This window comes from Heterodontus francisci, chromosome 22 (genome assembly GCF_036365525.1).
Source record: "Heterodontus francisci isolate sHetFra1 chromosome 22, sHetFra1.hap1, whole genome shotgun sequence".
Classification (NCBI taxonomy): domain Eukaryota; kingdom Metazoa; phylum Chordata; class Chondrichthyes; order Heterodontiformes; family Heterodontidae; genus Heterodontus; species Heterodontus francisci.
In genome coordinates this window covers 75,850,496-75,873,638 of record NC_090392.1, presented here as the reverse complement: position 1 = coordinate 75,873,638, position 23,143 = coordinate 75,850,496, and the positions used below count along the sequence as shown (strand labels likewise).

General features: G+C 42.3%; 1 protein-coding gene and 1 long non-coding RNA gene across 9 annotated transcripts in view; one reads left to right on the top strand and one right to left on the bottom strand.

The window, feature by feature from the left end:
* zbtb16a (zinc finger and BTB domain containing 16a) overlaps positions 1 to 23,143 on the top strand; it is a 291,732-nt gene that overhangs the window by 199,315 nt on the left and 69,274 nt on the right. For 6 of the 8 annotated variants that reach the window (XM_068054070.1, XM_068054072.1, XM_068054067.1 and 3 more), the window contains exon 4: positions 1,492 to 1,578. In XM_068054070.1, the coding sequence (XP_067910171.1) occupies positions 1,492 to 1,578 (87 nt within the window). Of the gene's footprint in view, positions 1 to 1,491; positions 1,579 to 9,517; positions 10,973 to 23,143 lie in introns of those variants that run through there. The other 2 variants (XM_068054075.1, XM_068054074.1) reach the window with 2 other exon arrangements.
* LOC137381456 (uncharacterized) lies at positions 312 to 23,105 on the bottom strand. Its single transcript, XR_010977179.1, has 2 exons — positions 23,010 to 23,105; positions 312 to 1,138 (listed from the first exon to the last, which is right to left on the bottom strand). It is a non-coding gene; the product is annotated as an uncharacterized lncRNA (long non-coding RNA).

The following is a 23,143-nucleotide window of genomic DNA, read 5'->3' as shown; positions in this document are numbered from 1 at the left end:
GCTGCACCTGATTCCTGAAGAAATAAATATTTTCCCCTTAATACATTGTTGAATATACCTTTAAAGCATTTCATTTCAATGAATTACTTTTGGACTACAGTCATTATAATGTGTATTAACTATGACTTGATTTACCTCATCTTCAAGTCATTCCAAACTTGGTGCTGCCCTTCATTATGGGGCTTTGCCAATCGCCTGTGGGTCTCAATTTTTATTTTCAAGAGGTGACTCCTTTATTTTTGGTGTAATGAGACTTTGTATATTCTGAAAGGTTCAAGGGTTGGTCTGTTAAAAAGACACTAAGTTCGAAATTTAGAAATTTGCGTTTAATCCTGTGATCCCAGCAATGGCTTCACTCATTCTGGTCTAATAAGGGCTATCGTAGTATGAGGGCATTTTTGAGTGCTAAACTTGCCTTTTATCCAATTCATAGCCAACTCCAGGCATCTTTGTAAGGAATATCTGAGATGTATTTTCAGTCTAATTCTAGTTCAACAGGAATAAGGAATTGGGATTCATTTACTGTCCTCTTAACTCTTTTTTAAGTGATTGATATCAGCAACCAGGTGTCATCCATGGCTCAGTGGGTATCACCCTCATTTCTGAGTCAGAAGGTTGTGGGTTCAATCCCCAATCCATTGACTTAAGCACATAATCTAGGTTGACCCTCCCAGTGGAGTACTGAAGGAATGCTGCACCGACGGGCATGCTGTCTTTTGGATCAGACATTGAATTGAGGCCCCATATGCTTTCTAGGTTGGATGTAAAAAAATCCCATTACTTGAACAGCAGGAGAAGTTCTTTCCAGTGTTCTGGCCAATATTTACCCCTTGATCAACAACCAAAAACAAGTGTTTGCATCATTTACTTGATTGGGAGCTTTCTGTGTGCAAGTTGGCTGCCGTGTTTCCCACATTAGAGCAGTGACTACATTTACAAAAAGGGACTTCATTGGCTGTAGAGCACTTTAGGATGTCCTAAGGTCATGAAAGATGTTTTATAAATGCAAGCTCTTTCTATCTTGCAGGGCAGATGCAATAGCTTTGTCTCTTGGGCCTGTGTCCATGTCCAACATACGTAGATCAGATACAAGTTTTCTTCTCTCTCTTTGTTTTGTTCCCAGCTGTGTTTCATCAAGCTGTTGAGAGATTCAAAGTGAGATTAGTTTAGACAGTCACGATCAAGTGTACAGTTGACATCAACCCATCGTGTAAAACTGCTGTCAAATTTGGCTGAGATGCCATAAGGATGTATAATTTCGGAAATGGAAATGTGCTCTGGAACTTTGTGTTAACACTTTTTGTATTTGGACACATACATGTTGAAGTCTCTTGGCAAGTGTAACACAATCTATCTGCCTTGCAGCTGCCAAATGATTTATTTTTCAAGATTGTCCTCCTTTTTCTTTAATGGACGAGCGAGGGGACTCAGTTGTGCTTGTTATCTTACAAAACTTTCTGCCTAAACTATTTGTTTTCTTTCCTGATCCAGCAGGTGCAAAGGCCTTTGTTTGTGACCAGTGCGGAGCACAGTTCTCTAAAGATGATGCCCTGGAAAGCCATCGTCAGACCCACACCGGTACTTTTACAAAACTTGAACTTTACCTAGAAGGAGTTTCTTATTTGCTCCACTTTGCTAACTCCAAGTTTAGTTAAGGAATAGTTGTCTAAGGGAAGTGCTTATCTGAGGAGCTGAGCAGTCCAGTCTGCAGGAGCAAGATGCATAGAGATATTGGGACAGGTGACCAAAAGCTTGGTCAAAGAGTTTGGCTTTAAGGAGCCTCTTAAAGGAGGAGAGGCAGGTAGAGAGACGGAAAGGAATTCCAGAGTTTAGGGCCTTGACAGCTGAAGGCACGGCTGCCAATGGTGGAACAATGAAAATGGGGGCTGTGCCAGAGGTCAGAGTTGAAGGATCACAGATTTCTGAGCGATGTAGTGCTGGAGGAAGTTACAGATATGGGGTGAGGTGAGGCTATGGAGGGATTTGAACCCAAGAATGAGGCATTACTAGACCAGGTATACCAAAACAATGCTCAAGCCTACTGACTTCATGAGCAAAATCTCTTCTAGGGCACATAGCTCAGTATGGTTGACTTTCGTCTGTGTTACATTGGGAGAGTGTTTCTGCTGAGATTTTTTTTATTTGAGAATGATTGGTGAAGAGTAAAAGTGAAGGTGGGCTTGATAGCCATCCTCCTTCTGTACAGTACAAGTCCATTATTGCTGTTCAATTGTAGCTAGGGGTGTTGTTTTAGACACTGGACTATTTCCTAATTCGTTGTGATCTTCAATATTTGAATTTCTAGTTTAAATGAGTGGATGGAGCAGCAGATTTCAATTGGAGCTTTATACCTTCAGTTATCTACTTCCTGACACCATCATTAGTATTCCTACATGCCCTATATCAGGTTCTGAATGCACCTTATGTTCTTCAATCAAAAGGAGATGTTTGTATTTTCAAATGCTGTGAATGAAGTAATATCTGAACCATGTACAATGGACACAGAAGGTCTATTACTGAGTAATTTCAATGCTTCGTACGACATTAAGTATGATCACAACAAATGGTTAAGGGGAGATTAAAATAACAGCATTCAAAGTTATGAAAAATTTTGATAGAACAGGGAGAAACTGTTTCCATTGGCAGGAGGGTCAGTAACCAGAAGATACAGATACAGTAATTGACAAAAGAACCAGAGGGAAGATGAGGACATTTCTATTTAACGCAGCGTGAAATAAATCTGCGTTGAAAACAATGGAAAGGTTTAAGAATAATCAATGACATTACCATCATTTTTCGTGTAATAACTTTGGAAATATCCTGTACCAATAACAATTTCATAACTTGCCTGATTCAAGAAGAAATACACTGGTAATAGACAGTTCACAAGTCTACTGTTGCTTTTACCAAAAATATTCTTTGTGCAGGCAAACACTCCACCATTTAAAAAAAAAAACTTTAAAATATTGAGTTACAGATGGTTTGTTTAACTCCTTTTGACTGCCAAGAACCTATTTATATTGGCCAGGCGTGTGGGTCAGAGGGTTGATGTTGCAAAATGATTTTACAAAGGTCACAGCTCTTTTGTGATGTTAACTCTTCTCCTACCCCAGTGCGGATAAAGTTGACTACTCTGTGAACAAGTGACTCTTTTTAATTTCAAAAATAAAGCATTTGGGCTTCCAACTGTTGGGGCACTGTTAGAAATATCACTTGTGCATCATCATTCTGGAACCACCCCCTCCTCCTCCCCAGCATATTGCAGAACAAAAATAGGTTGTGCAGGTCATTGTGAGCCAGTAGTTACATTGGCTTAATAGTGTCAAGTTAATAAACAGACTTACGAACACAGTCAACAAATAGCGATGAGCAACTTATTCAGTGTTGAGCCACTGGCAACTCAGACTACTGCTGGTTACTGAGGTGTCACTCTGTTTTCTTTTTGTTTCAGTGTGATCACGTTTGCCATCTGTTGCATACATCAGTGTATAGCACCAACAACTTGCATTTATGTACTGCCTTTTGAAGTCATAACATTTCAGAAGGCACTCGTAGGAGTGACTGTCAAACAAAATTTGACACGGAGCCACGTAAGAAAATATTAGGACAGGTGACTGAAAACTTGGTCAAAGAGATAGGTTTTGGGGAATATCTTAAAGGAGGCAGAGATGCTTCGGGAGGGAATTCCAGAGCTTGGGTCCCAAGCAGCTGAAGGCACAGCCACCAATGGCAGAGCGATGAAAGTCGGAGATGTGCATGAGGCCAGAATTGGAGAAGTGCACAGATCTTGGAGAGTTGTAGGGCTGGAGGAGGTTATAGACCAGGGGGAAGAGGTAGAGGGGCCAGGGAGGGATTTGAAAACCAAAATGGGAACTTTAAAATGGAGGTGTTACTGGACCAGGCACACCAAAACGGTGTTCAAACTTAGTAACTTCATGAAGCAATTCTCTTCTAAAGGATATATTTCCTAATGATGGATTTTAGTCTGCTTTGTATTAATAGAGTTTCTGCTGAGATTTATTATTTTACTTAAGAATGCTTGGTGAAGGGTAAGAGAGAAGGTTGGATAATGGTTAGATGGGACCAAGTTTGGATCCAAAAGCTCTGTAGGTTGCATTCTACAGGCCAGACAGCCCAAGCTCTTCTGTGCTGAGTTATTTTTTCATGTCCCGAACAGTAGCACCACAGGAAAGAGGCCTGTGCTTTAAAAGGAGGATTAATTCAAAACTAATCTGTGGAAACAATATTTCAGTGAGTGAGTGGTCAATCTATGGAGCAGGCTCCCAAGGGAGCCTAGTGGAATGAGTTAGCATTGATGCATTCAAATACAAATTAGATAGATTTCTTTCAGGAAATAACATTTTGGAGATTCAGTATTTGAGTAATTTGAAACATGATGCGTGGTGATTGGAGCGTGCTTGGGAGGAACAGGTGACTATGGACCAAAGCTGTGGATCACTGGGGGGGGGGTTTCCTCATTTCATGTCTGGGTCTGTTGTAAACTCATTGATAAAGATTCATTGCTGTGATTAGTCAATAACTCGTTGGGTCACGTGACTACCAGGATGGTAGAATGTGAACTAGATGGACCTCAGTATTTTCTTGTTCTGAAATTCTCTTGCTCCTAATAGAGCCATATCCAGGGGGAGTTAGCAGCTTCAGGAGGGGGGTGGGGGGAGGGAGTGGTGGTGGATGGAGAAGAGAGGAAATACATTGTAAGAAATTTCGGCCTAAGTTGTGTTCCAGCACGGTGAGCGATGACTTCCATTTATATGAATGATGAGAGTTTCTGGAGAGAATGATTAAGCAATGATTTGTGTTTCCCACTTTATTGCTGTCAGTAGAGCTGTGTAGAAATTCTTCCATGACATGCTGTCGTCTTTGTCAGCCCCTGATGAGTTTCAGTATATATAGTAACCACTGTACTAACCTATAAATAGGCATCTTGATGAGTATCAGTTTTGATTCCTTGATTGCTGCCTTGTAAAGCATAAAAACACTGAAGTTTAGTTGTACAATTACATGAGATTTCCTCAAGGGGGTGGAGCCAGCACAACTGTAAGTTGCTGTGTAATTCCAAACACCACCATTCCCAGCCGCAGCAGAATTCAGTTCACATAGAAACATAGAAAATAGGAGCAGGAGTAGGCCATTCGGCCCTTTGAGCCTGCTCCGCCATTCATTATGATCATGGCTGATCAATTCAGTAACCTGGTCCCGCTTTCCCCTCCATATCTGATCCCTTTCGCCCCAAGAGCTATATCTAACTCCTTCTTAAAAACATAAAATGTTTTGGCCTCAACTGCTTTCTGTGGTAGCGAATTCCACAGGCTCACCACTCTCTGGGTGAAGAAATTTCTCCTCATCTCAGTCCTGAAAGGTTTACCCCATATCCTTACACTATGACCCCTGATTCTGGACTCCCCACCATCGGGAACATCCTTCCTGCATCTACCCTGTCAAGTCCTGTTAGAATTTTATAGGTTTCTGTGAGATCCCCCCTCACTCTTGTGGACTCCAGTGATTATAATCCTAACCGACTCAATCTCTCCTCATACGTCAGTCCCGCCATCCCAGGAATCAGTCTGGTAAACCTTCGCTGCACTCCCTCTATAGCAAGAACATCCTTCCTCAGATAAGGAGACCAAAACTGCGCACAGTATTCCAGGTGTGGCCTCACTAAGGCCTTGTATAATTGCAGCAAGACATCCCTGCTCCTGTACTCTAATCCTCTCGCTATGAAGGCCAACATACCATTTGCCTTTTTTACCGCCTGTTGCACCTGCATGCTTACCTTCAGCGACCGGTGTACGCGAACACCCAGGTCTCGTTGCATATTCCCCTCTCTCAGTTTATAGCTGTTCAGATAATCTACCTTCCTGCTTTTGCTACCAAAGTGGATAACCTCACATTTATCCACATTATACTGAATCTGCCATGCATTTGCCCACTCACTCAACTTGTCCAAATCACCCTGAAGCCTCTCTGCATCCTCCTCACAACTCACCCTCCCACCCAGTTTTGTGTCATCTGCAAATTTGGAGATATTACATTTAGTTCCCTCAACTAAATCATTAATATATATTGTGAATAGCTGGGGTCCTAGTACCGATCCCTGCAGTACCCCACTAGTCACTGCCTGCCATTCAGAAAAAGACCCATTTATTCCCTACTCTTTGTTTCCTGCCTGCCAACCAATTTTCTATCCATCGCAATACATTACCCCCAACCCATGTGCTTTAATTTTACACGCTAATCTCTTATGTGGGTCTTTGTCGAAAGCCTTCTGAAAGTCCAAATAAACCACATCCACTGGTTCCCCCTCATCAACTCTACTAGTTACATCCTTGAAGAATTCTCGCAGATTTGTCAAGCATGATTTCCCTTTCGTAAATCCATGCTGACTCTATCCGATTCTACCACTGTTCTCCATGTGCTCTGCCATAAAATCTTTGATAATGGACTCTAGAATTTTCCCCACTACCGATGTCAGGCTGACTGGTCAATAATTCCCTGTTTTCTCACTACCTCCCTTTTTACATGGTAGGATTACATTTGCTACCCTCCATTCTGTAGGAATTGTTCCAGAGTCTATAGAATCTTGGAAGATGACCACCAATGCATCCAGTATTTCTAGGGCCACTTCTTTAAGTACTCTGGGATGTAGATTATCAGGCCCTGGGGATTTATCGCCCTTCAATCCCATCAATTTCCCCAACACCATTTCTCTACTAATACTGATTTCCTTCAGTTCTTCCCTCTCACTAAACCCCGTGTTCACCAACATTTCTGGTATGTTATTTGTGTCCTCCTTTGTGAATCCAGGGGCGGCCTCACAAAGGTTCTATAGAATTGCACCAATACATTTTACTCATGTACTCAAATCTCCTTGCGATGAAGGCCAACGTACCATTTGCCACCTTAATTTCTTGCTGCACCTGCATATACTACCTTTTAGTGACTCGTGAACAAGGACGCCCAGGCCCCTTTGGACATCAACAGTTCGCAACTTCTCACCATTTCAGAAATACTTAGTCTTTCTGGGTTTTTTTCCTACTAAAGTGGATCATTTCACACTTACATTATATTCCATCTGCCATGTTTTTACCCATTCACTTAGCCTGTCCAAATCCTCTTGAAGCCTCCTTGCATCCACCTCACAACTTACATTCCCATCTAGATTAGATTAAGATTAGATATACAGCACTGAAACAGGCCCTTCGGCCCACCGAGTCTGTGCCGACCATCAACCACCCATTTATACTAATCCTACACTAATCCCATATTCCTACCAAACATCCCCACTTGTCCCTATATTTCCCTACCACCTACCTATTATAATGGCCAATTTACCTACCAACCTGCAAGTCTTTTGGCTTGTGGGAGGAAACCGGAGCACCCGGAGGAAACCCACGCAGACACAGGGAGAACTTGCAAACTCCACACAGGCAGTACCCGGAATCGAACCCGGGTCCCTGGAGCTGTGAGACTGCAGTGCTAACCACTGCGCCACAGTGCCGCCCCTAGTTTTGTGTTATCAGCAAATTTGGAAATATTACCTTCAGTCCCCACATCTAAATCATTTATATAGCTTGTGAACTGTTGTTTTGTTTCCAGACTTGGTTGAATTCAAATTTTCATTGGACATGGGGATCACAGTGTTATGACCAGGTGAGAAATGTGTGTAGGGGTCTTTTGCTGTTTTTTCCTGGTCTTATTGTAACAGGGTTTTATTTTTAAACACAGTGTTTTAAGCTTCCCTTTTGTGAATTCTTGTTCACAGCTTTCCAATTATAAGGCAAAGAAATTAGCACAAACAGGCTTTCTTTGGTTTAAAGAAGAAAAGTGAAATTTATTAAACTTACTTAAACTCTAATACGGTTCACGCCTATGGATATACGACACACCCATGCTAGCATGCACATGCGATATACACATGCAGATGGGGACAGAAAAGAGAATAAAAGATGAAGTGGCAATATCTCGTTACTGTGCTTCGAGCTCGCTGTAGTCCTTGATTGAAGATATGGTCTTGCGTTTTGTTGGGGCCCAGTATTCTTTTTAAACCTTGTTCACGTATGAGACTTTTCTGAGTTAATGTGTCTTCAGTGGTTTCCAAAGCTGGTGAGAGTGAGATAAGGGCAGACTGGAGAGAGGTCTTATCAAACCAGGAGCTTTCTGAGTTTGAATCCTTCGTTGGAAGTTCAAATCTCAACAGCCAGCTAGCCATGTGACTAAAACTGGTCTGACCACTTCTGCATATTGGGGAAGCAACGACTGAGTCCCTTTTGTTCCAACATGCTAGTATATGCAAATGTCCTTCCAGTCAGGGACTTGCAATTTTAAATTTTAATGTTCATGTGAAATCGTGTGTGCCTCAGTCTTGGCAGGTGGGGGGTTTGCCTGACAACAGTAACTCAACAGAGCTAACATTTGTGCTAAAGCTTACTATGGAATCTAGCTCTAAAGCTGTCTGGGGCTTGCTATTCATTAATCAAGATCAGACCTGCACATATTACCATTATTTTTGAAAGATTGCAGCAAAAGATGGCAAGAATGAGAAAAAGGCAGGAAACTTGCACTGGATCTGCTTACATTGACAGCTTCACCCATGTCAACAATTGCTCAGTGGGTGCCACATGCCTTGTGTTCGAAGGGCTTGTGTTCAAATCCAAACTGGCAGTCCAGTCCTAGTACTGAGGGAGCACTGCATTGTCGGAGGTGCCATCATTCAGATGAGATGTGAAACCAACCCTCCGGCCTGCTCTCTCGGGTAGAGATAAAAGATCCCGAGGTGCTACATCGAAGGCAAGCATTGGAAGTTCTGCCTGGAGTCCTGGTCAACATCACTTAAACAGATAATCTGGTCAGCATCACATTGCTGTTTGTGGGAGCTTGCTGTGTACAAATTGGCTTCCGTGTTTCCTACATTGCAATAGTGATTTCATTTCAAAAAGTATTTCATTAGCCCTAAAGCACTTTGGAATGTCCTGAGGATATGAAAGGTGCTATATAAATGCAAGCCTTTCTTTCTTTCACCCTAATGCCTATTCGTAATGTGCAAGACTATAAATTCCATGTGGGGCACCATAATCTGATCCTGTTATTACCGAATGTCCAACACCTGCACTTCAGAACTGGAGCTTCTGAATCAGAAGCAGATACACCGGCTGATCATCTCCGCACTTCTTTAGCCGAGTGATGCCCAGACTAATTGTACCACTTCGATCATCATCGAAACTAACACTGCCCACACAAGGGATTAAATCTGGCAGCTCAGGACCACGCCCAGCTGCATATCTACCCCACTCTCAGCCATCTGGGGAGTTCCCAAAACCACTTTCTGTTCATAGATCGGGCTCTAAAGGAGAAGTGCAAAGAGTAGCTCCCTTGTGTTGGTGTCGCTGCCCTCTGAACAGTCGCGAGTGAAAGAGGTTCTTGGACTTTCTTGTTAAATTGAAATAGCTGCTGCGCAGTTTGGAAATACCTTTTCCAGTGTTGTCATCCCATCTCCCAGGGCCAAGAGTTGAACGTGACATCAATGCAAAACAGATCGGTCTCAAGGAACCGGAGATCCTATTTAGTTGCGGTGGTGGAATAATTTTGGAAAAGCTGTTGACTCGTCGTGGCCCAGGAATAGCAACTGGACAGTCAGTCAAAGGGTTCAAAATGAAAGCGGAGAATTCTCTATCAGCAAAGTACTCTTGAGAGTTGAGGGGAGAAAATCAAAGGTTGAGTGGAATTTTTTTTTGCAAGCTTTGCTACACTTCTCAAATTACGCAAATCATGACCGAACATGTATAAATAAACTGAGGATATCATAATTATTGGTAACCCAACCAGTATTTCAAAGTACAGCTGTTCTAATTGGCCTACATTTATGTGTTATTGAAAACACTCCCAATACTGTCACAGTGTAGTGATCAATTCAACCAATCCCCCTCTTTGAGGCAAATAACATTTGAGGGATAGTAAGTAACATTCGTACCACGCAAGTGCCAGGTACTGACCATCTCCAACAACAGACATTCTACCTCCCCTTGACAACCAACGGGATTACCATTGCTGCAGCCCCCACAGTGATAACTGCTGCACCCTCTGTAATGTGGGCTATAATGTCACCCGAACTCCCGCTTAATGTGGGTCACAGCCTCATAGAGTTCTGGTGATGTGATGCAATCCAGTGTATAACTCTTTGTTGTGTGTTAACCCTGTGTGTAACAAATTCAATGTTTGTCGGGCAAAATGTACACTCTGGAATCTGGGGAATTCAATCTTGTCAAAATATGCTGCAAATGTTGCTCCCAATGTGAGAGTTGATGTAGTAGCAGAAGCAGCAGCTGTTCTGGCACCTACCTTTTTATTTCTCATTGGAACATTTGTGTTTCTGTTAACGACAGCAGGCAATGCCCCTTTGTAACCGTTCTCACAAATGGTTAGAAAGCTTAAGATTTTGAGCTGTTTTGAGATGCAATTAATCGTAATTAAATCTTTATTAAAGTTGCAACTGTTCCATTCTTGCAAAGTTAAAGAGGGCCTCTAAAACTTGCATTAGTGTTGCGTTACTGTTCTCACTTATTTTATTTCAGATAATGAAAATGCGCATTTAATGCTTTGCCCCTCTGGGATTGAACAAAATGTACTCTGCTACTTTAGTATTTGGTTGCAGATGAATACAGAATGTCCTAGCATTGGGCTTTCAAATATCAAAGGGGATTTGTATAATGTTTCTGTGATTGTGCCAGGCATTTTATTGGGAAAGAACTGAAGACCAGCAGAATTCACTAATATCAAATGTAACATGACGGAAACTCATTGCATATTTTCTGCCTTAAGGCTTTACCCTGCTCCGATATGAGTAAAAGATTATCATATATTCAACATCTTGCATCTGTGCCTACTTCCTGTCACCGTTTTCAATTATAAATTGCAAGAGCCACATTTGGAATGGAAAACTGCCTGCGTTAAATCTTATCCCATTGTAATTGCACCCTCTCAGTTTTTAATTGCAGCATAGCAAGTTTACATGGGACTTGGTGTAGAATAAGATACGGTACATACGAATGTGCGAATGTACGAATTTGGAACAGGAGTAAGGCCACTCGGCCCTTTGAGCCTGCTCCACCATTCAATAAGTTCATGGCTGAACTGATTACTCCACCTTTCCACCCCCTCGCTTATCAAGAATTTATCTACCTCTGCCTTAAAAAAAAATATGCGAAGGCTCTGCTTCCACTGCCTTTTGAGAAAGAGAATTCCAAAGACTCACGACCCTCAGAGAAAAAATTTCTCCTCATCACTGTCTTAAATGGACGACCCCTTATTTTTAAACAGTGTTCCCAATTATTTATGAACTTGTTATAATTTTATTTCTAGCCTTGAAAATCTTTAATTTCATGTGCAATAATGCTTTGTATTCATATAAATATCAAGTAATTTTTATTGGAAAATTACACCTTTTTGTCAAGTATTAGTGTGGTAAATAGGTGATGTTGGGAATGACCTCTAACTAGCTCTGAATTCAAATGCGCCATTTGATTAGTGCAAATAAACTGGTGTCAATTTGCAGGTCCCTGGTGACTCTGTTGAAAATACATTCCCCCCTCTGCCATGCTGTTCTGAGTTAAGATGGTCCCAGGTTTAGTCTCTGGTCTCGACTTGGCTAGTGCTACAATTGGCAGGTGTTCAGTAACCTAGGGAAAGGGTGATAACAGCCAAGGTTACCTGTACCTGATCAATATCCATGGTGGGCAACTGTCTCTGTGATGCCCTTCATTGTTCAATAGCCTACTGGCAGTCACTGTGTGGGCTTTCTCATGACCGAAGTAGAATTTTCTGCAAATGGGCTTTTCTTTCTTTCACACTGGCACATTGTCGCATACCATCCCTGTGGACGAATGGTCAAAAACCCTCATTGGTGTTTTGCTCCCACTGATGCGCAAAAGGGGAATTGTCGCACTTGCAAATTACAGGCCTCCATTTCTTAAAGGATGTCGACTACATTGGATTGTCAGATCTCTATTGTAAGATGAACAAAGAGGATGTCGTGGCTTTCCTGCAAAATGCTGAAGGAAGAGAGGATTTGCTTTCCTCCTTATCTTCAAAAAAAATCTTTTCTGTGTTTTCTCAAATTGAATGGAACGTAATTGACAGGGTTCCAGGTAATTGGTACTCTTATCATGGGCTTATCAGGACTGATGTTTTATATAGTGTCAGACACCTGACTTTATAGCTGAGCAATATTGATGGCATGTTATATTTTGACACTTTTTGCAAAATGACAGTAAGGACATGGAGTTGAGGAAAAGAAACGTTTAAATGGAGAAAAGTTCAAAATGACTCTTGCTCTAGAATTGTAATTGATGGAGTGTGATCCATAAAATATTTCTCACTGACGCTGGTGTTGAGAAGAGTGGTTTGGATATTTGTGAGAGAACCCATTATCAAATGTTTCTCCAGAGTGGGCTACAAAACACAATCTTTTCTTTGACCTTAAATCCTGGTGTAACAGTTGACGTCACTGTTTCTGTTTTCCTACATTTGTATCTTTTTTTATTTATATTTTAACCCATCTCCCCCATTTTCTCCCATCCTTTCCAGAAGGTGCTGACTCACATTGAGGTACACCTCCATGCATTTGGTAATTCATCCAGTCAGTGGCAGTTTTCATCAACCAAGGTGGTCAGTGTCAGTGCTACAACACTGGCATCTACCCTGCAAAGTGGAAAGTTGTCCAGGTATGTCCTGTACACACAAAGCAGGACAAGTCCAACCCAGCCAGTTACCACCCCATCAGCCTGCTCTCAATCATCAGTAAAGTGATGGAAGGTGTCATCAACAGTGCCATCAAGTGGCAGGTGCTTAGCAATAATCTTCTCAGTGACGCTCAGTTTGGGTTCCGCCAGGGTCACTCAGCTCCTCACCTCATTACAGCCTTGGTTCAAACATGGACAAAAGAGCTGACCTCGAGGTGAGCTGAGAGTGACTGCCCTTGACATCAAGGCAGCATTTGACCGAGTATGGCATCAAAATGCCCTAGCAAAACTGAGGTCAATGGGAATCGGGGGGAAAACCCTCCTCTGGTTGGAGTCATACCTAGTGCAAAGGAAGATGGTTGTGGTTGTTGGAGGTCAATCATCTGAGCTCCAGGACATCACTGCAGGAGTTTCTCAGGGTAGTGTCCTAGGCCCAACCATCTTCAGCTGTTTCATCAATGACCTTCCTTCAAACATAATGTCAGAAGTGGGGATGCTCGCTGATGATTGCACAATGTTCACCGTTCGTGACTCCTCAGATACTGAAGCAGTCCGTGTAGAATTGCAGCAAGACTTGGACAATATCCAGGCTTGGGATGATAAGTGGCAAGTAACATTCGCACCACACAAGTGCCAGGCAATGACCATCTCCAACAAGACAGAATCTAACCATCTCCCCTTGACATTCAATGGCATTACCGTCGCTGAATCCCCCACTATCAACAGTCTAGGGGCTACCATTGACCAGAAACTGAACTGGAGTAGCCATATAAATACCATGGCTACAAGAACAGGTCAGAGGCTAGGAATCCTGCGGCGAGTAACTCACCTCCTGACTCCCCAAAGCCTGTGCACCATCTACAAGGCACAAGTCAGGAGTGTGATGGAATACTCTCCACTTGCCTGGATGGGTGCAGCTCCAACAATACTCAAGAAGCTTGACACCATCCAGGACAAAGCTGCCCGCTTGATTGGCACCCCATTCACAAACATTCACTCCCTCCACCACCGACGCACAGTGGCAGCAGTGGCAGCAGTGTGTACCATCTACATGACACACTGCAGCAACGCACCAAGGCTCCTTAGACAGCACCTTCCAAACCCGTGACCTCTACCACCTCGAAGGGCAAGGGCAGCAAATACATGGGAAGACCACCCAAGTTCCCCTGCAAGCCACACACCATCCTGACTTGGAACTATATCGCTGTCCCTTCACTGTCGCTGGGTCAAAATCCTGGAACTCCCTTCCTAACAGCACTGTGGGTGTACCTACCCCACATGGACTGCAGCGGTTCAAGAAGGCAGCTCACCACCACCTTCTAAAGGGCAATTAGGGATGGGCAATAAATGCTGGCCTGGCCAGCGACACCCACATCCCACGAATGAATAAAAAAAAAGAATGCTACTCTGGTGTGGTGGACCACAGCCAAGGCCATTGCTGTCCTCGCCTGTGACTAACACATTTCAGCAGGGGTCACTAGTTGGCAACCGGGTGTCGTCAACTCAAGGGGATGTTTCTCTTTGCAGCTCGGGGTACTTTGGCCAATCGTAATGCTCCTACTGTTGCCCTGACTAAACTCAGTAATTGGCCCAGACTGGGGATTCAGCTGGGACCTTTCTGCTCTGTGGTATTAAGTCCCAAATCAGTCAGTGTATTCAATGACTTAAGAATGTTCGATTGAGACTCAGTTAAGAAATGAAGTTCAAGACATATGAAGCACTGAGGAGGATATAGAGGCACTGGAGAAGGTGCAAAAAAGATTTATGTGGGTGTTCTGAGAACTGAGAAGTTATGCCCTTCAGGAAAAACTGAACAGGCTTGGGTTCTGTTGTCCAACAAAGAGAAGGCTGAGGGATGACCTGATATTAGCCTTTAAAATTATGAAGGGTTTGATAGGTAGATGTACAGAAGATGTTTCCAATTTTGGGGGAGACCAGAACAGAACTAGGGTCCTTAAATATGAGATAGTCACAGATAAATCCAGTAAGGAATTCAGGAGAAACTTCTTTACCCAGCGAGTGGTTAGAATGCACAACTTGCTACCACAAGGAGTAGCTGAGGTGAATTTCATAAGATGCATTTAAGGGGAAGTCAGAAAGATTCATGAGTGGGAAAGGCATGGAAGGATATGTGTATATTGTGAGATGAAGTAGGGTGGGATGAGGCTCCGTGTGGAGCATAGACCAGTTGGGCTGAATGGCCTGTTTCTGTGCTGTGAATTCTATGTAATGCTATGTAAACAAAAAAAAATAAAAGGCCTTCCAGATAGGAGCGCCGAATCAAATCCTGGATGATTTATAGAGAAGAGTTGTCAATGGGGAAGGAAACATTTGGGATTTTTATTATGGTGTTTCAAAAACTTGATTTCAAATGGTGGCTGTAGCAATCTGGGGGAAGAGAAGAGATAAGATCAATAAAACTGGAATTACTGCTGCAAATTAGAATAATAATTAGCACAGATCCCTTGGGATTGGGTTCGAAACATTAAAGTGATTTTAATTATGACATGTATTTCTTTTATAGTAAAGGTCAGGACTATCAAACACTAATGTATTCCTAGATAGTTACAGCTAATCAAAGGGTAACTACCATTTATGTTTAATGGAATACATTAGGATGGTAAATGTTAACATTTAATTCATTTAAGTGAAAGTTTCAGTGTTTTAATATTGGAGATCAGATAAGCTTTATTTTGGTATAAAATGGAAGAAGATAGATTTGTCTGTTGGAAATTCTAAGGGTCATGAGCTTATGATTAAAAATAGTTTGATGAAAATGTTTTGCTTCATGTAATCTCTCAAGCATTAAATAAAGTATAGTTTTTTCCCTACTCGAGCAGGCAGGTATTGTATAAAAATGTGAGTGATGGAAGAGGTTAAGTCTGTAAGTATTTTCTCTTTCAATCAACAGCTCTTAATATTCCACATTTTAGATGAATCATTACAATTAATTGTCCCACTCCTTAGCCCAAGGGCATTGGTCCCAATTGTACTGACACAGTCACTGTTCTGCCTGTGATTACCTAACCTGCACAAGCAGGGATCAAATCTGGAGTCGTCTTGCATTTTGCATCTCAATTCTACATGGGTAGGACAACAATGAACTGAGCTACTAGGAAAACTTCCTTACACCATTACTTGCATCTTCAAAAATGTGACCTCTGTCCAACATTCAAAAGCAGGATCTTCAGAACTGAAACAAATAGTCCAGTTAAAAGCTGCCCGATTTGACAGTATTATTAACAGACTGGGCCAGATGCTGAGTTGTAATGAATATCTTCATGTAATGAGTTTTTGTTCCAATATACATACAGTCATCAATAATGTTCTCCCTTTAACGTGATAACTAAATACTGTTGTCCTCCTTCTCTAATGTTGGTGCATCGACCTCAAGATGGACTGCACCCTGCAGGTGCAAGATCATTATCTTTGTAAACAGTGAAAGCACAGATTACTTTGTACCTCAGCAACAATCCTGGGTTTGAGGCAGCTCAGGTACTTTTGCATATTGTTGAATTTTTCATTTTTAAATTTCCCCATGCGGGCTGAATGTCCTTTGAATGAATGCAAACTCGGAACAGTGTAAGACGAGCATAAGATCAAAAGAAAGGTATAAAACTGGTGACAATTGTCTTTACTTTCTTTACTTGCTGAAAGCAGAATTGGTTTATTAATAGTGTGAATTAAATCTAACTCCTGCTCTGATATCCGATTGAATTAGTAACATCATAGATACTTCCTTAAAAGACAATGCTGCAACTTTCAGAAAAATCATGAGCACGGAGGAAGAGAGGGGCAAGTGAAAAATTGTATGGTGAAAAGGGTTAAAAAGAATAAAACAAGTATAGAATAAAGGACAAAGGGAAAGAAGAGGGGCGAATGTGATGGAATAAAGGATGATTGTGCAAGAATGGTTACATTTTTAAATGTTTTTATATCCAATTGTTTTTATGCATCAATATTTACAGTAATTATTTTTGATGTCTGAGTAGATATTAGTTTGTTGCTATCAGCTGTGGCACAGTGAGCCAATAGACTCTGTGTTCCCTCCCTAAACTTCTCTACCTCTCTATACCTCTTCCTCCTCTTTTAAGATGCTCCTTAAAACATACTTCTTTGACGAAGGTTTTGATTGCCTATCGATATATATCCTTACAAAGGCAAAATACTGTGGATGCTGGAAATCTGAAATATAAACAAAAACTGTAGGAAAATACTCAATAGGTCAGGCAGCATCTGTGGAGAGAGGAACAGAGTTAATGTTTCAGATTGGTGACTTTTCATCAGAACCTATGGAAGGTCACTGACCTGAAACGTTAACTCTGTTTTTCCCTTCAGAGACCCTTCCTGATCTGCTGAATATTTCTAATATCTCCTCATGTTGCTCAGTGTCACATTTTGTTTGGGAACATTCCTGTGAAATGCCTTAGGACGGTAAACTACCTTAAAGGTGCTATATAAATGCAAGTCGTTGTTGTAGGAACCTGCTTGATGTATTGAGTGCTTCTCTCCTCCACCAGAATTCACAAGAATAGTCTAATGAGATGCAATTCATAAGAAGCTAGTGTGAGACATTCCAGATAATAGATGTTATGGGAACCACCTTGAAAACATTCCTACAATCTCTCAAATAAGTGCTGTGATGAATCTCTTCATTACCTTGTTAAAAGCATGTTTATAAATCTTGTGACGGCACAGAATAGATAATTAACCCAGCTCCTGGTTACATTCATGAAAACTGACTGTCGCATGTACCTTTCACACTGTATTCCAGACGAGAGGAAATCTCACTCTTGTCTTTGGATGTTTACCCTTTGTGTTTGCAGCCTGAGATATTTTTATACAGAATTACATTACATGGAATTCAGAGTGCAGAAATAGGCCATTCTGCCCAACTTGTCCATGTCAGTGTTTATGCTCCACAAGAATCTCCTTCTGCCCCTCTTCTAACCCGATCGGCATATAATTCTATTCTGTTCTTCCGTCCTGTTTAGCTAGCTTCTCCATACATGAATTTATGCTCTTCACCTTAACTGCTCCTTGAGGTGGCAAGTTTCACATTCTCACCAATCTCTGAATTCCCAATTGGATTTATTAGTGACTGCCATACATTTATGGCCCCTAGTTTTGGTCTCCCCTACGATTAGTAACATCTTCTGTATGTCTGCCCTATCGAACCACTTCACAATTTTAAATATCTCTATCAGGTCATGCCTTTTTCTTCTCTAGAGAAAAGTGTTCTCCTGATCATTCTTGTAAAATTTTTTGTACCTTCTACATTCTTTAGGTATTTGCTGCTATCTGGTATACAGTGAGGCGTCACTTATACTGAGGCTTGGGGTGGAATTTTATGCCCCCCCCTCCCCAAAAGAGCGGGCTGTGGGCGGGGCGTAAAATGGAGTGGGAGGCTCGGGGGGCCCTTCCCAACCTGCTCCTGTCTCTGCCGTCATTTTAAGTAGGGCGGCAGTGGGAAACAGCCCACTCGTCCCAGGCCAATCAAGGCCCTTAAGTGGCCACTTAAAGGCCTCCGCCTGCCGCCACTGAGATTTTACCGCTGGCAGGCGGGTGGCCCAGGCCTGAGAAAAGCCGCCTGACAAAAGTAGGCGGCCTTTTGACGGCCTGGGGGTGGGGGGAAGCCCTCCTGAGCGGGCACCTTGTGCCGATGGAGGGCCACCACCCTGCCACCACCACTCCCCCTCCCACCCCCCCCCTTGACCCAAAACCTACCTTTTCTGGGGGCCGTCCTTCCTCTGGAAGCTGGGCTGCAGTCCATCAGTGACCACCACTGCTGGGGCTAAGAGCTGCCAGCCCGCTGATTGGCCGGCAGCTCCATTAGGCAGGACCTCCTGCCTCAATGAGGCAGGCAGCCCCACTCAAGACCAATTAAGGGCCTGGGGACCGTAAAATCCGGACTGGATCCCCGGGACCAGCGGAGGCGGGATCGCCACCGACTTTTCAGTCGGTGGACGGCTCCCGTCCGACATCCGGAAAATTCCAGCCTTGGATGCTGAACTCTGGATAATAACTCATTTATAACATTGAGTATGTCTGATTGTAGAAATTGTTGCAATGTTTTCACTGGTCATATTACACTCTGGTGATAAGCTGTTGATTATCTGTTGATAAGCTTGTAGTAATTATGACATTTATCTTTCTACGTCGACCTTAGTATGGATTATGTAAGGTACAGTAATCTTGGACTAATGATCCGGAGACATGAGTTCAAAATCCTACCATGGTAGCTGGGGAGTTTAAATTCAGTTAAAAGAAATAAATATGGAATTAATAGTCACCATGTAACTACCATATTGTTTAAAAAAAAAAAAATCCACCTGGCTCACTAATTTCCTTTTAATGAAGAAAATCTTCCGTCCTTACCCAGTCTAGACTATATGTGATTCAAGACCCACATCAATGTGGTTGACTCTTAACCGCCCTCTGAAATGGCCTGTTGTGAATTCAAGCCCCATGCCCAGCAACTTAAGCACTTAATCTAAGCAGGTACTTTCAATGAGGGAGTGCTGCACTGTTGGAGGTGCCGTCTTACAGGTGAGGGGTTAAACCAAGGCTCTGTCCGCCCCCTTGGGCAAGATCCCATTGCCTATTCGAAGAAGAGCAGGAGAGTTGTCCCCGTTGCCCCCGCCAACACTCATCCCTCAACTAATACTGTAAACCAATATATTGGCCATTTATTTAATTGCTGTTTGCGGGAGATTGTGCATAAAATAGCTGCTGTGTTTCCTCCATTGCAACAGTGACTGCACTTTAGAAATACTTCATTCACTGTAAAGCATTTTGGGATGTCCTGAGGTTGTGAATGGTGCTATATAAATGCAAGTCTTTTTTTTTGTAGGCTGGGCATGTTTCTTTCTGGATTCTATTAGACACCTTTTCATCCTAGGACAGTGATCATTTCTGAATAAATGAAGCATTTCCACAGTGGTTTGAGTGTCAGAGTTGACTTTTCCTGACATCCTCCCAGCCCTTAAAAGAGTAATAGTTCTGTTTTTCTGCTTATCACATAATCCAAACCTGTTACTGTTGTGTTAAGGACTACTTTTGGGCACTTTGCTCAACTTCGCACTGTCAACTGGGATCAATTTTCATGGTGTTCGCCTAATATGAATGAATAAAGGGGATGCTTGATTTGCTGTGAGGTGGTATTATTTTAATGAACTGAACGGAAGCTTTTCTTCCTAGCCAAACTAAACTAGACATGGTTAAATATTATGTGATATTTTCCCATGTGTGAAGCTCTATCAGGGACCTTGTATTTCATTAAGGGGGAAAAAAAATTGTGTGTCTTCTGATTCATTAATCTGGCACTTTACATTTTGTTGATAATCCTTCTTCAAGAATGCAATTGAGGAGTAAGTGAAGTGCAATATTATACCCAGTGTATTGGGTTGGCTGTCATCACACAGCTATAAACCCCAGACTGGCTGGTCATGTTTTCTTCTCCTCTTTCTCCTAAAGTCCCACGCACTTTTCCGCCTCCCTGGATCCCCAGGCCTGGCGGAGGATGGGTTGACAGCGAGGTTCAATGCTGAATCTTCCTACGCTAACCACTTGCTTTCCTTGAAGCTCAATCTATGGAGGTCCTAATCTCCTGAAATCTTTCCTTTCTCCTGCATCCTCAGGCCTTCAAAAACGAAGTCTGTCGTCACCAAACAGCCACTCAATTCACCCTGTCTGCTCTTCAATATGTTTTCAATCCTGATGTGCCGTACGAGGAACTTGAACTTGCCTCCTCAATTAACAAGGGAAAATGCTGGCCGCCATATTGTGCATGTGTTAATATTGGAGGGATGCTGATCACACTCTGTGTAGATCCTTGACTGGAGGTAAAAAGCCAAAGCACAGTCCTTTGATCTTAGAGAGGTGGTGGAGCTTGGTGCGATATCCTAATAATATGTCTTGGGCTAAAGTGCAGCTGTTTTGGCTTATTTCTACTTGGTTGCATGGGTTGTATTTTTTGAGTGATGGGGGAGTGAAGTGGACTGCACAACATGTTCAGTGGGATGAATAGTAACAGGTGGCCTTTTCAGTTGGCTTTGAAATTGACCCTCGGTAAAGTACTTTGGAGGCAGCAAATTGACAAGGTAGTATAATGTTTGGAATATTTCAATCATGGTGGTTCATGTTCCGAGAACATTGAACCATAGTGTCTGCTTGTTCATCCCATCGCCAGCCTAACCAAGAATTTAGCTTTTAATGTGTACTTACAATTCATGGGTGGGGAAACCTGGGTAAATGAGATGTTTCCAATTGCAGGGGAGATCAGAACTAGGTGTAATACATATAAGATAGTCACTGATCAATCCAATAGGGAATTACGAACATACGAATTAGGAGCAGGAGTAGGCCACTTGGCCCTTCGAGCCTGCTCCACCATTAAATAAATTTATGGCTGAACTAATTACTCTGCATTTCCACCTACCCCTGATAACCTGCCACCCCCTTGCTTATCAAGAATCTATCTACCTATGCCTTAAAAATATTCAAAGACTCTGCTTCCACTGCCTTTTGAGGAAGAGAATTCCAAAGACTCACGACCCTCTGAGAGAAATTTTTTTCCCTCATCTCTATCTTAAATGGGTGACCCCTTATTTTAAAACAGTGTCTCAGAGTTCGAGATTCTCCCACAAGGAAAAACATCCTTTCCACATCCACCCTGTCAAGACCCCTCAGGATCTTGTATGTTTCAATCAAGTCGCCTCTTACTCTTCTAAATTCCAGTGGATACAAGCCTAGCCTGTCCAATCTTTCCTCATAAGACAGCCCGCCCATTCCAGGTATTAGTCTAGTAAACCTTCTCTGTACTGCCCTCCAACACATTTACATCCTTCCTTAAATAAGGACCAGTACTGCTCACTGTACTCCAGATGTGGTCTCACCAATGCCCTGTATAGGTGAAGCATAACCTCCCTACTTTTGTATTCAATTCCCCTCGCGATAAACGATAACATTCTATTAGCTTTCCTAATTACGTGCTGTGCCTGCATACTAACCTTTTGTGATTCATGAACCCTCTGCATCACTGAGCTCTGCAATCTCTTACCATTTAGATAATATGCTTCTTTTTTATTCTTCCTGCCAAAGTGGACAATTTTACACTTTCCCACATTATACTCCATTTGCCAGGTCTTTGCCCACTCACTTAACCTCTCTGAACAACCTTTGTAGCCCCCTTATGTCCTCTTCACAAGTTACTTTCCTACCTATCTTTATGTCATCAGCAAATTTAGCAACCATACCTTTGGTCCCTTCATCTAAGTCATTTATATAAATTGTAAAAAGTTGAGGCCCCAGCACAAATCCCTGTGACACACCACTCATTAGATCTTGCCAACCAGAAAATGACCCATTTACACCTACTCTCTGTTTCCTGTTAGCTAGCCAATCTTCTATCCATGCCAAATATGTTATCCCCTACACCATGAGCTTTTATTTTCTGCAATAACCTTTGATGTGGCACCTTATCAAATACCTTCTGGAAATCTAAGTACAATACATCTACCGGTTCCCCTTTATCTACAGCACATGGTACTCCCTCAAAGAACTCCAATAAGTTGTTTAAACATGATTTCCCTTTCACAAAACCATGTTGACTCTGCCTGATTATCTTGAATATTTGTAAATGCCCTGCTATAATGTCTTTACTAATAGTTCTAACATTTTAACATTTAATTAATTAAAGAGCAACTTCTTTACCCAGAGAGTGGTTAGAACATGGAACTCACTACCACAATGAGTAGTTGAAAGAAAAGACTCACATTTATATAACACCTTTCATTACCTCAGGACGTCCCAAAATGCATTACAGCCAATGAAGTAGTTTTGAAGTATAGTCATTATTGGATAGAACGATTTGCAAATAGCAAGCCCCCACAGCAGCAATGTGATAATGGCCAGACAATCTGTTTTTGTGATGTTGGTTGAGGGATAAATATTGGCCAGGACACTGGGGAGAACTCCCCTGCTCTTCAAAATAGTGCTGTGAGATCTTTTACGTCCACCTAAGAGGACAGATGGGGCCACTGTTTAACATCTCAACTGAACAGTGGAACTTCCAACATTGCACCAGTACAGCACTCCCTTGTCTCTGCGCTGGCGTGTCAGCCCAGATTTTGTGTACAAGTTTCTGGAGTGCGACTTGAACCCACAGCTTTGTGACTGAGGCCAGAGCGCTACCAACTAAGCCAGGGCTGATACCTAAACCATATGAGGCTACTGAAGCCATGTCCGTCTTACCATTTGAAGAGGGCATCTATATTGCATGGATGGCTATAGTCACATGGGCATCTCCAAAGCCTGGTCTGAGCTTCTGAGATTTCCTTTGGTGGTGATTTTGTGAAGTCGTGAGGTGTATGAGTTACACAGTTACA